At 39.1% G+C, this 17,803-nt stretch overlaps 1 protein-coding gene across 2 annotated transcripts in view; it reads left to right on the forward strand.

Moving 5' to 3' along the window:
• Nucleotides 1–17,803, forward strand: part of zc3h12b (zinc finger CCCH-type containing 12B) — a 116,008-nt gene that overhangs the window by 85,997 nt on the left and 12,208 nt on the right. For both annotated transcript variants that reach the window (XM_059976982.1, XM_059976983.1), the window contains exon 2: nucleotides 14,697–15,481. In XM_059976982.1, coding sequence (XP_059832965.1) covers nucleotides 14,697–15,481 — 785 coding nt within the window. The remainder of the gene's footprint in view (nucleotides 1–14,696; nucleotides 15,482–17,803) is intronic.

Raw genomic sequence — 17,803 nt, forward strand, 5'->3', positions numbered from 1 at the left:
AATTGGCTTGCCCGTCGAAGGCATAGGGTGGTAGTAGATGGAGTGTATTCTGCCTGGAGATTGATGATCAATGGTGCTCTGCAGGGATCTGTTCTGGAATTCCTGTTCTTATTGTGTTTTATAAATGACTTGGATGGGTTGGTAGGTTTAACGATGATATGAAGGTTGATGGTGTTATGGACAGTGTAGATAGTGGAAGCTTTGGAGAGGGTGCAGAGATGACTTAACCAGAGTGCTGTCAGCGTTACAGAGCTTTTCTTATGAGAATAGATTGAGCAAGCTCGGACTTTTGTCTTTGGAGCAAAGGAGGATGAAAGGAGACGTGATAGAGGTGTTCAAAATGATAAGAGGCATTAATCAGCCATAGATTTTTTTTCCATGGAGGAAATAGTTAATATGAGGGGGTGTAATTTTAAGGTGATTGAGGAAAGTATATGAGAGATATCAGAGGTAAGATTTTACACAGAGAATGTATAGTACTTGCAACAGGCTGCCAGGGGTAGCAGTAGAGGCATATACATTCAGGACATATAACAGTTTCTTACATGGATGAAAGAAAAATGAAGGGCTATGTGGGAAGGAAGGGTTAAATTAATCTTAGAGTAGATTATAAGGTTGGCACAACATTGTGGGCCAAAGGCCTCTGCTGTGCTGTCCTTGTTCTATGTCCTCTAGTTTTAGACTTCCCTACCCTGGTAAAAACACTGACATTCATCTTATGAATGCCTCTCATGATTTTATAAACCTGTATACACTCACCTTGGTCAAGTTGATGAAAGTGACATAGAGGGGTTTCTATTGTTCCCTGCACTTCTTCTGAAGTTGACGGAGTGAGAAAATCATGTCGACAGTTGACCACCTTGCGCGAAAACTACATTGGGACTCAGGGTAGACCTGTTCTGCCTGAATTTGTAGATGTGTCAGAGTTACACAAGCAAAGACTTTGCCGACAATATTGAGGAGGGAGATACCCCAGTAGTTGTTGCAGTCACTCCTATCACCCTTGTTCTTGTACAAAGTGACGATTTTGGAGTTGTGCATATCCTATGGTACAGCTCCTTCCTTCCAGCACTGACGGACGACCTCATGTAAAGGTTGGAGGAGTGAGCTCTTTAAGTGTTTGATCAGGTCTGGAGGAATCCCATCATTGCCAGGAGCTTTCCCCAGGGCCAGACTGTCAATTGCCTTGCTGAGGTCCTCAATGGTTGGTACGGAGTCGAGTTCATCCATGACTGGTAGACAATTGATGGCATCAATGGCTGAGCTAACAACAACACTTTCCCTCGAGTAGAGCTCAGAGTAATGTTCTACCCAGCGTTCCATCTGCTTGCTTTCTTGCTGTCTTGCTCTGCGATGGGCCAAGGGCCTTCCTGATACCATCATACATCGATCTGATGTTGCCTGTCACTGCTGCTGTCTGAATGTCCTCACTGAGCTGGAGCCAGTACTTGTCAGCAGGGATGGGCTCATTCAGATTCTCCTCAAGATCAGCTATCACCCGAAACTCCAAAGTATCATCCAGTCTTTCCATGACGACATGAGGCTACTGTTCAGTACTATGGCAACTCATCAGAACCCTTCGCTACTCGTAGTGGACTCAAACAAGGATGCGTGTTGGCCCCAACATTATTCGGCATCTTCTCTCTGCTATTGAAGCACGCATTTGGGACATCGACAGGTCTGAAGGGCAGCTGTTCAACCCTGTGCGCCTGAGCAAGAACAAAGGTGCAAAAGATCTTAATATGTGACATGCTCTTTGCTGACAACGCCGCTATAACCTTGCACACCAAACAGCAACTACAAACTCTCATTGACCGCTTCTCTAAGGCATGCAAGGACTTTGGTCTTACCATCAGCCTAAAGAAAACAAATGTCCTTGCCCAGAACGTAGTGGAGACACCAGTCATTACCATCAACAATTGGCAAAGCATCATCAATCCTTGCTCGACTCTCCTTGCGGGTCTGGGAGAATCCGAAACTTGCTACAAAGACCAAAACTGCCTGTACAATGCATGCGTATCAACACCCTCCTGTATGGTAGCGAGACTTAGACCATCTGCTCCAAGCAGGAGAGGAGACTCAATAGTTTTCACCTGCACAGCCTTCGTCGCATCCTCAGCATAACCTGGAGAGACAAAGTCCCAAACTCTGAGGTCCTCTCCCACGCTGGACTTCCCACAATGTTCACGTTTTTAAGTCAATGCAGACTGCGCTGGCTGGGCCATGTCTGTCGTATGAAGGATGGTAGACTGCCAAAGGACATCCTCTGTGGAGAACTAGCAACCGGCAAGGGGAACGTTGGTAGACCCCAGCTTCGCTTCAAGGACCTCTGTAAGCGCGACATGAAAGCCTTAAAAATCAACAGAGTGCTGGGAGGATACAGCAGGTGACAGCAACAAATGGTGAGGTACTCTTCAGCAACACCTAGAGCAAGGCGAAAAAGTGATCCTGAGGCAGTTTGAGCAGCAGAGAGCTAAACAGAGAGCACAATGGACAGCGGGCAACAATTCCATGATGTCCTACACATGCAGCAACTGTGGTAGAGCCTACCATTCGGGGATCGGCCTCAATAGCCACAGTCGATGCTGCTCGACAAACCAATGACTACCAGAGGTGCAGTACCCATGGTCGACCATGTCTGATGGAGGCCATACTCATATACAATCACCACCCAGCCTCCTACAATCAATATCTCAGACTGGTCTGTCTCTGCTTGTAACTCAAGTCCACCAGTTAAAGTCATATCTTCCTGTGGGTGGAGCCTAGTTTTGCCTTGCCAGGAAGATTTTTAAGGTATCCAGACATTCCTACAGTACCAGAGAATCAGGTTCAATCCCAACGTCTGTGTAGAGTTGCATGTTTTTCCTGTGACCATATGGGTTTTCTGCAGGTGCTCTGGATTCATGCAAATTTGTAGCTTGGTTGGCTGCTCTATGTCGTCCCTGGTGTGTAGGTGAGTGGTAGAATCAGGAGGCAATTGATAAAAGTGTGGAAAGAATAATTAAAAAATAGGATTAATGTAGTGTTAGTGCAAATGAATGGTTGATAGTTGCTGCAGACTTCTTGGACTGAAAATCCTATTTCTGTGACTAACATGGATGATCTGGCCAAAAGGGTCTATTTCCATCCCGTCACAAACAAGAGAACATCTGCAGATGCTGGAGAGCCAAGCAACATGCAAAAAATGATGGAGGAACTCAGCAGGTCAGACAGCATCTGTGGAAAAGAGTACAGTCAATGTTTCAGGCCGAAACCCTTTGGCAGGACTGGAAAAAAGTGCTGAGAAGTAGATCTAAAAGGTGGGGGGGGGGGGGAAGAGGGAAACACGCCAGGCAATATCTGAAACCAGAAGGGGTAGGGATGAAGTTAAGAGCTGGGAAGTTGGTAGGTGAAAGAGAAACACGGCTGGAGAAGGGGGAGTCTGATAGAAAAGGACAGAAGGCCATGGAAGAAGGAAAAGGGGGAGGTGCACCAGAGGGAAGCGATGAACAGGCAAGAAGATAAAGGTGAGAGAGGGAAAAGTGGGTGGGGAATGGTGAAGGGTTGGAGAGAGGGGTATGACCAGAAGATCAAGAAATCAACAAATTGAAGGCTATCCAGATGGAATACCCAGTTCCTCCAACCTAAGTGTGGCCTCATCATGCCAATGGAGGAGGTCATGGATAGACATATTGGAATGGGAAAAGGAAGTGGAATTAGAATGGGTAGCCACTAAAAGATCCTGCTTTTTCTGGCGGATGGAGCGTGGGTGCTCAGCCAAGCGGTCTCCCAGTCTTCATCGGATGTCACTGAAATATAGGAGGCCACACTGGGAGCATCACAGTATATGACCCCAACAGACCCCAACAGTGACCCCAACAGTGTCGCCTCACCTGGAACGACTGTTTGGGGCCCTGAATGGTAGTGAGGGAGAGGTGTAGGGGCAAGTGTGGCAGTTGTTCCGCTTGCAAGGGTAAGTGCCAGGCAGGAGATCAGTGGGGAGGGATGAGTGGACAAGGGAGCTTCCCTCCCCTTTCTCAATCTCTCTCTCTCTCTCTATCTCTGGGAACAGCTTATCTACTGATGCCTATTACAAATACATGGACTTTCACAGCTACCTGTCGACTATACTCTTTTCCGAAGATGCTGTCTAGCCTGCTGAGTTCCTCCAGCATTTTGTGTATCTCACTCAACCTCCGACATCCACATCCCATCTTCGTCTTTTGCTACTTCCATTGCTGCTGTTGATAGCCAATTGCATAGTCCTCAATATTTGTATCCATAGTGGAATCCCTTAACAACACCCTACAATACAATGTTCTCACTCCACCCATTGTCCCTCTCTAAATATGCCAAACCCTTAAGCCTGAGCCATCATCTATCCTAATTATCCACAATGACATTATATTTGTGCAAATTTATTATCATAAGCTGTATTTTAATATTTGATGAGCCAGACTGCCACACACAACTGGCATGCCATCTCTGCTGTCCTGCCCTGCTAAATACAGTACTCAGCTTAATTTAACCATTCTTAAGGATGACACCAGGCTTCTCAGATGCACACACGAAATCTGCAGGTGCTGGAAATTCAAACAACAACACACACCAAATGCTGGTGGAATACAGCAGGCCAGGGAGAAGCGCTATCGACGTTTCGGGCCGAGACCCTTCGTCAGGATGCACAACTGATTAAAAGAGAGGGAACTTTTTCAGTCATTTATTTTAGAAATGAAAATTTTATTTGGTTAAAATTGTATATAAATTAGTATGAAATGTGCAAATTGCAGTTCTAAATGACTTTTGTTAACATTAATTAATTTTGAGTCACATTACTGTTTTCTTAAGCAACACACACAAAATGCTGGAGAAACTCTGTAGGTCAGGCTGCTTCTATAAAAATTGAATAAACAGCTGATGCTTTAGGCAGAGACCCTTCTTCAGGACTGGAAAGGAATGAGGAAGACGCCAGAATAAAAAGGTGGGATGAGGGGAAGGAGGAGAACTAGAAAGTGATAGGTGAAGCCAGGTGGGTACTGTTTTCTTAGTTATATTACTGTGTTTCCCTGCTAATTTGACTAGTTTTGATTGCTGTCGCATGGGAGATTCTAGTTAAGCTGTGTTAGTGTGCTCTGAATGTTTAATGAATTAAATACTCAATAATGTTTTGCAAGTGCAGTCTTTATTCTGGCAAGTGGTAGTACTGTTTTATAGCAAATAAAACTATGTACAATACTCTATTTACTTGTTGAAAAGTCAGAAATTACTTAGGCTCTGATCCTAATTTGTGGTGAATTAGTTGATATATAGTCAGTTATCTTGAGTGCTAAAAATTCTACATACAAGAATTGGAGTTTCATTTGTCTTGATACTTTGTATTAAGTTTGTAAAATATTAGAGCATGTGAGTTGATTTTGTATGGCTTGCCACTCTCAGTGGGAAGTGACATTTGTGAGAAATGGCCTGAGATTTTTCTGTTTTTAATGCAGGCATAGCTAAAGCCACAGCTTCCTGAAAAGTCACTTATTATATGGACTTGATGACAGGGCTTCTGAAAACGTCAATACAATGTTGAGATATTCAGCTGTGGAAGGCTTCACAGCTGAGCAGTCCTTGTATGATTTACATTAGTCCATTTCCCAACGTGACTTAACTCAGGAAAAGTTTGCATTTTAGAGCTTATGATTGACAACTATGCTGAGATCTGTCAACTTGACAAAGAGAAAAGAAGTTGAAACTTCTATATATTTTATATCCTAACAATACTTCCCAGCAGAAGATGCACAAGTATGTAAAACAATATAGCAGAATGAGCTATGTGATTTATTGTGTAACAAACTATGGGTTTAGTAGAAAATACTAAAATCATTAAATGTTGAAATCTTGTTATTTTTTTTCCTCAAATTAAGATTGCCTATTTGATCAATTTCTGTCCACTAATTATTTCTCAATGTTGTGAGTAAGCCACATCAAATTAGTATTCATTACTTATCTTAGGGCTTGGCATGTGAAAGTGCTGATACAGATATAGACGTCACAGAAATAGCTCAGGAGCACGATTCGTTGTTGTGAATTAAGTTGCGTCACAGCCGTGGGCGGATGCTAGTGTAATAAAGGGGAATGACCGGTAATCCCCCAAAGCATTTAGAGATTGCCTGCCAGAACGGGAGAAGCACAGTTGTATAGTACTCAAGCACGAATTACTGATCCACAAAGCACTGGTTAGACCTGCTGCTTTACTGTGAGTATGTTATGGTCTAACATCTATACATTTTCAATAGACTTAGATTGCTTTTTTTTTCCCTCCACCCCAACATCAAGAATTAAAAGAATATATATTATTAGGCAATGGAACATGTGGAAATAGTATTACATAGAAATTAACTATATCAATTGTTTTAATCTGATAAAATATAAAGGACTTCTGTTCCTTAGGTTTTAACATTTCAGGTTGCAGAGCAGCAGCCTTACTTGTACTTTCTGCTTACTTGTTTTGATCTCTAGAATAATTCCAAGTATCTTAGGTTTTATTATGAAGAAAAGCTTGAATGTTGAACCAGAGGCTTCAGATATTTTTGAAATTCTAAACTATTTTGAAAGGTTGTATTGCTCTAGTTTGTTTCTGATAGGAGGCAGTACAGTTTTGACGTATTCACTAAGAGAATAAAAAAGAAAGTGAAAGACATTTTGATCCAAATTTTAAAATGAGGAATGTACTACCACAATGTCTACTGAGCATTTGAAAAGTACTGTATATATAAGTTCCCATGGAAAAGTCCCAAAAGAAGAGCTCCAATTGAAGAGCTAGTATTGGTATACATAGACTGGAATGGCTTCCTGCAGTTCTAAAAATGCTATTGATGACAGAGATATTGATGTTATTGTCCAACTGTTTAATAATACTCATCACTGAGTTATATTGTAAGTTTCATGAATAAATATTGCTTGTGATATATTAATATATTAGCATTTCAGTAAAATGTAATGGTGGACTTTTAATATATCTTGTTAAATATCAACTTGAGCTTTAAAAAGTTTACTAAAAGTGAGTACACTACTAATGATTTTATTTTAATGAATTCACTAAGTGACTATTAATGTAAATGCATCTTCTGTTTTACTATTAATACACCGCACCGCCACACACCTGATTTAAAATCTGAAGCATGTAGACAGTGATGTTCTTATTGTTCAGTTTTTTAAATGCTTGTTGTAGTTCACAAATATAATATTTTAGAAACAGAATTAGATTTAATATCACCAGCATATTTCATGAAATTTGAAACTTTATGGCAGCAGTACAATGAAATGCATGTTAAATAAATAGAGAAAAAATGAGTTACATTAAGTATATTTATGTTCATTAAAGTGTTAAGTTAAAAAATAAGTAGCATAAAATAACAGAAATAAAAAAGTAGTGAGGTAGTGTTCATGGGTTCAATGTCCATTTAGAAATTTATAAGTTGTTCCTGAATCACTGAGTGTGCACTCTGAAGCTTCTGTACCTCCTTCCCGATGGTAACAGTGTGAGGAGGACATGTCCTGAGTTTTGGGGATCCTTAATGATGGACACTGCCTTCATAAGGCACCACTCCTTGAAGATATGTTGGATACTACAGGGGCTGGTACCCATGATGGAGCTGACTAATTCTACAGGTTTCTACAACTTACTTTGATCTTGCGCAGTAGCCCCCCCCCCGGCACCCCCCCCCCCCAATACCAGACAGTGATGCAGCCAGTCAGAGTGCTCTCCACGGGTATGTATGTAGATGTTTTTGAGTGTTTTAGTTGACAAACCACATCTCAAACTCCTAATGAAATACAGCCACTGTCTTGCCTTCTTTATAGCTGCATCAATATGTTGTGTCCAGGTTAGGTCCTAAAAGATATTAACACTCAGGAACTTGAAATTGCTCACTCTCTCCACATCTGATCCCTCAATGAGGATTGGTTTGTGTTCCCTTGTCTTACCCTTCCTTGTCTCTGATATCAGATCTTTGGTCTTGCTGGCATTGAATGCAAGGTTGTTGCTGTGACACCACTCAACTAACTGGCATATCTCACTCCTGTATGCCCTTTGGTCACTACCTGAAATTCTGCCAGCAATGGTTGTATCATCAGCAAATTTGTAGATGCTGTTTGAGCTATGCCTAGCCACATAGTCATGGGTGTAGAGAGTGGAGCAGTGGGCTAACCACATATCCCAGTAGAGCAGCAGTGTTAATTGTCAGTGAGGTGGAGATGTTATTTCCAATCCACACAGATTGTGGTCTTCTGGTTAGGAAGTCGAGGATCTAGTTGCAGAAGGAGGTACAGAGGCCTAGGTTCTCTAGTTTTAGAGAATGAGTGATTTGAATTTGCCTTGTCTAGTGGATGGTTTGGAGCAGTTAGGGAGAGTAGGTAACACGAGTGAATCTGCAGATGCAAGTTCGTTGATACCCCTGCACCCCCCTTACCCCATCCCTATCTATTATTTTAGTCTGGTTCTCTTTCTCTCTCTCTTTCCCCCCTCACTATAATCTCCCCCCAGCTCTATCTTTCTTTCTCTTTTATTTCCCATAATTCTCCACCTTCCCCCAGCCCATTTCCCTTCAGCCTATCACTTCCCAGCTCTCTACTTCATCCCTCCCACTACTTCTTGTTCCCCCCTCGACCATCCCATGTTACTTCACTCCTGATGGAGTGTTTTGGCCTGAAACATCGTCACTACCTCCTCCCATAGATGCTGTCTGGCCTGCTGAGTTCTGTCAACATTTTGTGTTTTTATTAGGGAGAGTAGGTTTTTAGTTAATCTGATACTACCTTTCCTCTGTATCCTAATGTTATTCTATTTCCTAAGAAGAGGTTTTTTGTTTTAACTGTCTTTGTTGGTCAAGAGAATGAGAAGTGCTAAACTAATCAATAACAGTTGTAGAACTGGAGGAAACCTTTCAGCCCACTTGCTCTTCACTGGAGCCGATTAATCTTTCTGGCCTTTCCCCATAGCACTTTGTAATTTTTCAAATGCTTAGTAATCATTGTGGTAATGCATTCCTCATTCTAAAAACCCACATGGAACCATTTGACCACTCTTGCTTAATTTTTCTTCTGTATTCCACACTTTGACTGCCTGCGTCAAATCCATGTGAAATATATCTTGAGATTTGTAAATTATTTTTTGTACCTGTTAATCTAAGTGAGCTGAAGTCAACAGCTGAATATTACAGTAAACTTGATGAGTACATTTCTGTTGGTCCTAATGTTGTGAATTTATATTTCATAATTTTTAAGTAATTAACAACAGGATTTCTGAAGTACATACAGTGTATGTGGGAGTGTTATTGACATCAAGATGACAAAGATTTCTTCAAAATTGTTAAGTGCTAGAGAAATTTGATTTATGTCACTGCAAAAATAAGCTTTCTAAGGGGATCAATTTGCGTGTTTTTAATTTCGCTCTTGGTTAACTTCATGCTGAGTTTCATGATGAGTATGACGAGGTTATATGCGATACTTATTTTTATAAAAGTGCAAGTGTGAAATTCAGGGAAAGAAAACGTAATTGAAAACACTGCCCAGCAGAGTAGATATCATACTAAGCAATTAGGATTATTTTTGTAAGATTAAAGTGGGGGAGGAATTTAGAATTTTGTACATTTAGTAAATGATTATTGTTTTGAAAGCTCTGTGGCTTTCAGAAGAGGATCAAGAATTGATAGTCATCAGTCAATTCAAATTTATAACTGGGAACTTTACCAGTTATATTACCAAAGCAGCTGTTACAGTTCAAAATTTGCCATTACGAAACTACCAATGTTTCCAGATTGCTTGTGTAATTTCTTCAGTTATGTGAGTAGTGACAGATTGATGCAGAGAAGCTGTAGGTAGGGTGACAATATATTGATGATTTTAATTCTAGTATCCATTGACCTTGAGTTTGAATGAGGAAAATTACAGAATACTTTATAAATGTTGACAGTGTATGTAAAAAAAAGTTGAAAAAGAAATATTGAAGTCGTCAGATTCAAAAGAGATTGATAAATAATCATACAGAAAATGCTGCAAGAAGTCCATACAGGTGCCCCCCGCTTTATGAAAGTTTGCTTTACGCCACTTCGCATTTACGAAAGACCTACATTAGTACCTGTTTTTGCTAACCGAAATAAATCCGAAGAGGATTTTCACTTTTATGAGAAAAGATGCCTGCTTTAAACTTGTATTTACCCTGAGAAAGACTACCATGACTGTGAAGCCTTGTGTGGGCCGGTGTGTGCGCATGTGTGTACTTGCCAATTTTTTTCTACAAATCGTTTTTTGGCTGAATCTTCCTGATTCTAGTTAGTGAAACTACACTGTACATACATTATTTCTACTTTATGTAGGCTGTGTATTTATTATATCATTCCTGCTTTTACTATATGTTAGTGTTATTTTAGGTTTTATGTGTTATTTGGTATAATTTAGTAGGTTATTTTTTGGGTCTGGGAACGCTCAAAATTTTTTCCCATATAAATTACTGGTAATTGCTTATTGGCTTTACACCATTTCAGCTTACGAAAGGTTTCATAGGAACACTCTACTTCCAGATAGCGGGGGAAACCTCTATGCGAGAAAATCTGCAAATGCTGGAAATCCAAAGCAACACATAAAATGTTAGAGGCCAGGTGGCATCTGTAGAAAAGCGTAAACAGTCAACAATTTGGGCCGAGACCCTTCATCAGAGGGTCAAGTAACTTCTATAGAGAAAAATGAACAGTCAGTGTTTTGGACTGAGACTCTTAATAGGTGCTACCTGACCCTATGAGTTCCTCCAGCATTTTGTATGTGTTGATTCAGATTTCCAGCATCTGCAGTCTCTCTTAGGTCTCTGGTTAGTGATCATATCTTTAGCAGGGAAGAGATAAATTCGGAATCAAACTTATTCAATCACTGCAAAAGTAAGATGGGATGTTGCAAAATAAGTATAAGCTGAAGCTTTATAAGGCTTTGGTCAGAACACACGGAGTATTATGAGCAGTTTTTGGGTCACATATTTAAGAAAAAATGTGCCTGCACTGGAGAGAGGATCCAGAGGAGGTTTACAATAATGATCCCAGGAATGAGAGGATTAAAGTATGAGGAGCATTTGAAGTTTAGAAGAATGTGGGTGAATCTCCCAAATATAAAAATTCTAGATAGAGTGGAATGTGGGGAAAATTTTTACAGTAGTGACAGTCTAAGAGCAGAGGACATAGATTCAGAATAGGACATCCATTTAGAATAAAGATAAAGAATAATTTCTTTAGTCGGGGGTGTTAAATCTGTGAAATTCATTGCCACAGACAGCTGTGGAAGCCAAATCATTGTGGGTAAGTGCATCAAAGGTTACGGAGAGAGGCCAGGAGAATGCAGGGAGAATAAGTTGAGAGAGAAAATTAATCAGCCATGATCGTATAACAGAGCAGACCTCAGTGTGCCAAATAGCTTGTTTTTGCTCCTATGTCGTACATTGACAAAATGGAATTTATCCTGAAGTGAATCTGTCAATGAACTATACAAAATATCTTGGACATTAGTCTTCAAAATAATTATTTAGAGTGAATCACACTCAGCTGATGCATTCACAGTACAAGATCATTACACGCATTTCATGGCATTGAAAGCAGAGAAAATAAAACTTCCTGAACAATCTTTAGGCCATGTACTTGTTTCTTCTAACTCTATATGGATAAAAGATTGTCACTTTTCATATTCACTTCAGTTTTCTCTTTTCTTGATACACCTGAAGACATTAAGTTTGGTTAGGCCACAGTTCTGCAAGCACTAATGGCCATCAATAAATAGCCCACCCAGATCCTTTGGTATTGGCTGAGAGGTCAGCTGGTGGGGTCCTGTGTGTATCAGTTTTAAGACTGTAAGATCTGGGAGCAGAACTAGGCCATTTGGCCCATCGAGTCTGCTTCATAAATTCATGTGGGTGGGGATTTGGAATTAAAGCTTTAATTGTGCACTTATTCAACCTGAAATGAAACAACCGATACTGTAACAGTATGGTGGAAATAATCAACAAAAAATGAGGAAATTCACAGTCCTATGCAGTATCTTCAATAAATTCTAGAGGTTAAAACATCCAATTGCAACTTTTTACAAAAATACAGATAACATCTATAAACAACCTGCTAGTTCATATGTAGCTATTAAATAGGTCATATTTGCAACACATTTTTATGCCAGCTGAACGATTCTTGCATAGGATTCCTCTAAAAGTGGTTATAATCTATCTGACTACCAGTTTCAGAATTATTGGCTACTGTTGTGACCTGCTGTAAAGATATCATTCTTATATTTGTATTATCAGCTGCAGTTTAATACTATACAGATAATTCCGGTTAACTGGGCTATCAGTTAATTGGGGCAGCTGCTTATTTGGGACAACTCTTAAAGAACAAAAATTATTTGGAAAAAAATAGCCAGAATTCCCTTTGTTTATTTGGGACGCTGCTGCTTAATTGGGACAGAAGATTGTTGCCAAACAGTTTCTAATTAGTATCAGTCGCGTGCACCTGACTGGGCATTAAGATACTACATCATGCTTAGAGCAAATAATTTTTAAATAACATCAGTTGTGTACATTTGTGTTTTTTAAAACAAGTGAGTTTTGTCACTGATAGTTGGAGAGAAACAAGCAGTAAGACAATCCAGAACTGTTTTGTTCACTGCAGTTTTAACCATTCAGGCTTGGAATGCTAGCAACTTAAGGGAGTGAAAATGTAATTATTTCACTGCTTCAAGTTGAAGAATGAAGAATTTGAAGGTATTGACAATGATGTTGGATGTTACAATGAAAATGAAGATTTGGAAGATGCAATCTCAATAGCATTGTATGAAGGCAGTCCATTATCTTCACTGCATGTCTACACTGATTTTGTTCATTTACAGTCAATCAGAAGAACGGCAGTGTACACTGGATGAATTCTCTGTTGATAACTATTAGGAACCGATATACAACTTTATAATACTGTAGTGGAAATGGTAGTATCCTAATTTGTTCTGTACGTTATTTAAATATGTAATTTGTTGCTCAATTAAATGGTAGCCTGCCTTTTTTTAATAACTTTTTAACTGCTTCCATGAAACTTCAGCTAATTGGGCAGCTGTTTATTTGGGTGAAAATGCACTGTCCCGATGAGTCCCAATTAACTGGAATCCACAGTAATAAAATCTTATTCATGCTATTGTAATAAATGTGGTTGATGTTATCACATGCAGTAAAACGCTGAGACTATTTTCTTTATACCACTTGGAATAGCTTTCTTGTATAGGGAACGTTTTACGTTTCGTGCAGATTATTTTCTTATTCAGAAACCATAAAATACTGGAAAGATTCCCTAGTCCTTCCATTTCTCCCATGGTTCACTGTCCTTTCCTATCAGATACATTCTTCCTCAGCTCTTTACCTTTTCCACATTTCACCTCATAGTTTCTCAATTCACCCTCCTTCCCCACGTGCCTTTCCCCCTCATCTGGCCTCATCTATCACCTTTTAACTTATATTCCTTCCTTTTCCCCCACCTATTCTAACTTCTTCTTTTCGAAAGCCTTGGCCCAAAACATCAACTGTTTATTCCTTTCAATAGATGCTGCACGACCTGCTGACGTCCCCCAGCATCTTGTATGCAATACTGGACAGAAATGGCAGACCTGCCAATATATGTAAAGAGTTGAGAGTTTGTTTTGGTGGTAATCCCATCAGGTGTGTGTAAGGGAGAGGGAGAGAATTAGAAAAGTTTTCTATTTATCTTAATTGCCAGCAAGTCCATTTTCTAAGACACAATCTTTAATTAATTATAAGAACAGAGGTTAAAACAGTAATGAGTTTGGCAATTAAAGTTATCTTTCAAAGAATAAATAAGTAATAAAGAATTAATGGTATGTTATAATCCAATTAGAACCAACTCCTATTTATTTTATTGTTAGACAGTCAGGAAACACAACATAAACTTCAGTGTTTCCCAGTGCCTTGGTGCCTGAATAGATCATGGAAACAAATTCTTCCTGAGTTCACTTGTCGTATGATTTGACATAGCGCCTTCACCACATCTTCCTGTTTCACTCAGCAAGCAGAGAGCAGTGCGTAAAATCCACTTTAGGTGTAGTTTTTCCTTAGTGGTCATACACTGAATATCACAAACAAGGCCAGTGTTCAATATTCATCATGACATTGTCATCACAAGGTTATGCACTACTTATGGTGACATACTAATTTTAAAGGGAGCTCTAGAATTGAAAAGCTATGAACAAAACAAAGGAAAAGTTTCATAAACCTTTCTGCAGTAAACTTCATATTATAAACTTGATTATATTATAAACTTCTATTTATAATCTTTAAGCATTTCTATTTTCTATTCTTCTCCATCCACCTCATTTTGACTTTGTAATCATTCAAGGCTATGATTCTAGTTGCTAAGATCAGTATTTATTGTTCATTTTTAATCACTGAGAAATGGCAATGAACTGTTTTGAATGGCTGAAATCGATGTGGAGTTAGAAGGAACTCTACAGTATCTGCCAGCTGATTCATTCAGTCTGTAATTTCAGTGTCAAATCTGCCTGCCACAATACTGTGTGCACCTCTTGTTTTATATCAAGATCTTTTGAGGTGAAGTTAAAAGGCTGATGGATAAAAATTCCTAATTTATATGTGTGTTTTCTTGGGGGATTTAACAGACTTTTCTAAATTATCCTCCTTCCTTTTCCAGGATTATGTATTATCCTTGTGCTCTCCAGACCACAAGAAGTGCGAGATTATTACATCAACTTTGCGGAAACAATTAATTGAGCTCAAGGATACAATTGAATTTGAAAGTCAAGCCGTACTAGAAATAAAAGAGAAGAGTATTGAAATAACAGGTGGACAAATTAACGTAATGACTGCCTGGTCAATGTTTGAGAAGTTGAATATGGAGAACAGCTCCTCCAAAGAAGACAGGAAGCTTCATCTAGACATTGGTGACTGCAGGTCTGATTCTGAGGACTGGACAAGCTCCGAAAGTGATACAGAACAATTCCCTAATAAGAAAAAAGGGAATGAGATTGTGAGCAAACCACACAGACAACTCTGCCGCTCTCCTTGTCTTGAACGACCTGTTCTTTCCAAGTGCAGTGTCCTGCAGGATTTTCAGAGTGAGGATAATAAATCCAAATTTGATGAAGGCTGCAAGTCTACAAGTTTAGATAAAGAATACCAGGCCAAGATGGAGTTTGCCTTAAAGCTAGGATATTCAGGAGAACAGATACAAACTGTGCTCAATAAACTGGGGTCAGATGCTCTTATTAATGACATTTTAGCGGAACTGGTCAGACTTGGTAACAAAAGTGAGTCGGAGCCACAGCCGAATAGCATGGGTAATTCTGGTACCCTCGTACCAAGGGGCCAGTGTGTGAAGGAGATCACTAGCCCAGAACTGTCTTTGGAGGATGAAGTGGTGGATGATTCTGACAACTTGAGACCTATAGTCATCGATGGAAGTAATGTGGCAATGAGGTATGTCCAAACAAAATTTAAGTTATGTCACACTGCATGTGTACATTTTAATTTTATTGTTTTTACAAAATAATGAGTATTTTGTATTTTGTTTCCAAGCTGTTGATTCCTCTTTGGGGTATAGGTCTATTATTGGGGATCACCTATTCTTTTGTACACACGTTCATCAGAATCCCACCCAATACAATTCATGTGTAGCAGATGACCAGTAGATACAGTATTTTGTAGGAGCTAAAAACCCCATTAATTTTTTTCTTTCTTTTTTTGGATGGTTGCAGGTGACCATGCTTTTCTGGTGGCTAAAAATGTTATTACCTGTAACTTTTACATTCTTTGGGCACTCCTGGGGTATCACCATGATCCCCCAGTGTATCATGCAGTTCACCAGTCTTCTATCCCACCTCCAGCAGCCAGAATACTGGATATCCAGTATTACCTACCTGTGTAACATGGGACATTACCATACAAAAAGTCATTATTTCATTTACGAATGATCACTCCCAGAAAAGAATAATTAAGCTCTTCTTCGCCAGACTCATGGTTAGCTCTCGTGGCAACTGAATTCTGCAACCCCTCTCTTCCAACTTTTCCTGCACACATTTCCAGCAAAGTAAGAAGATGGGTACATGAGCTTAGCTTGTACACATGACTATGGAAAATACGAAGTAAATTCTATTCATCCCATACACCACAGGTACAGTTCCAGTCATGGATCCATCACAAGCATAACACTGACTAATGGAAACAATGATATGAGTGCTTAAATTAATCTGATGCTTGCCCACACTGGGTTTGTTGTATTATTGTAATGCACCAGATCTTCCACAGGATAATCTTTACCTGCCCTTGAAATTCCTTCGAATTAAAGAACATGCTAATACTCACATCTATCTCTTTTATTTATCGTTAAAATTCACTAGTTAACATGAACCTGTGGGGATAACTTCACTCATCCCCAACACTGAACTGTTCCCACAACGTATGGACTCACTTTCAAGACTCTTCATCTTATGGTCTTTCTTTTTCAATATTTTTTATTAATTTTCACATAGAAGAATACAGAGTACATGAGGATATATATTATGAATCAAAAAAGATAGAATAGTACCGAATACATTATTTTTAAATCACACTTGCAATTGTAGTACCCTATATTCATAATCAAATACGTACAATAATTAAATTGTAATTTGAATTGTAATAATTATATTATTAAAAAAATCTAAACCCTCTACCAAAGTCGAAGCTGTATGGTAAAGAAAGAAAGATGGAAAAAAATCGTTATTACATAGTGATTTATGTTATTAGCCAACATCTGTACTTTAACACCAAATCAAAGGCTTTGAAAGTAGTTCAAGAATGGTCCCCACAGTGTTTGAAAGTCTTGGTTAGAATCAGAAATTGAACAACGGATCTTCTCTAAATTTAAGCATGACATAACACGTAACCATTGAGCGTGAGTAGGCGGAGCAACATCCTTCCATTTAAGCAACACCGCCCTCCTAGCTATAAGAGAAATGAAAGCCAGTATATGCAAATCATGTGTCTCCAAAGTTATGCCTTTTTCTCCAACAATACCAAACAAGGCAGTCAAAGGGTTAAGCTTAAAATTTACTTTAAAAAGTACAGAAAAAGTGTGGAATACTTCCTTCCAGTATTTTTCAAGACTCTGACATGTCCAAAACATATGGATTAATGAAGCCTCTCCATTGTTACATCTATCACAATAGGGAGATATATCCGGATAAAAATGAGATAGCTTGTCTTTGGACATGTGGGCCCTGTGGACCACTAAATTGTAGGAGGGAGTGGCGAGCACATTGTGATGAAGTGTTGCACATTGAGTTATTTGTTATTTTTTGTGTTTGTGCAGTTTGTTGTCTTTTGCACATTGCTTGTCTGTCTGTCCTGTTGGGTGTGGTCTTTCATTGATTCTATTGTGTTTCTTAGATCTACTGAATATCCCCACAAGAAAATTAATCTCAGGCTTGTATATGGTGACATGCATGTACTTTGATAATAAATTTAATTTGTAACTTTGAAGTCAATACTGATTCTGACTTTTCAGTGTAAGAATGCTATTTGTAGAATCATGGACCTTTTTTTTTTCTGTAATCCAGATGTGCTGAAAGGTTGTCTCAGTTTCTTTTCCACAGTTGCAATCTCACCTGCCATCCTCTGCATTTTATAGTTTGTATTGTCACCAGATGCTTTCAACACTGTTGAGAGAACATTGATCTGAAAAGTTAACTGTGTTACTTTTTTCACAGATCCCCTCAGATTGCTGAATACTTACAGTATTTTCTGGTTTAATATCATATT

The sequence above is a fragment of the Hypanus sabinus genome, chromosome 8 (assembly GCF_030144855.1).
Source record: "Hypanus sabinus isolate sHypSab1 chromosome 8, sHypSab1.hap1, whole genome shotgun sequence".
In the NCBI taxonomy this organism is placed as follows: domain Eukaryota; kingdom Metazoa; phylum Chordata; class Chondrichthyes; order Myliobatiformes; family Dasyatidae; genus Hypanus; species Hypanus sabinus.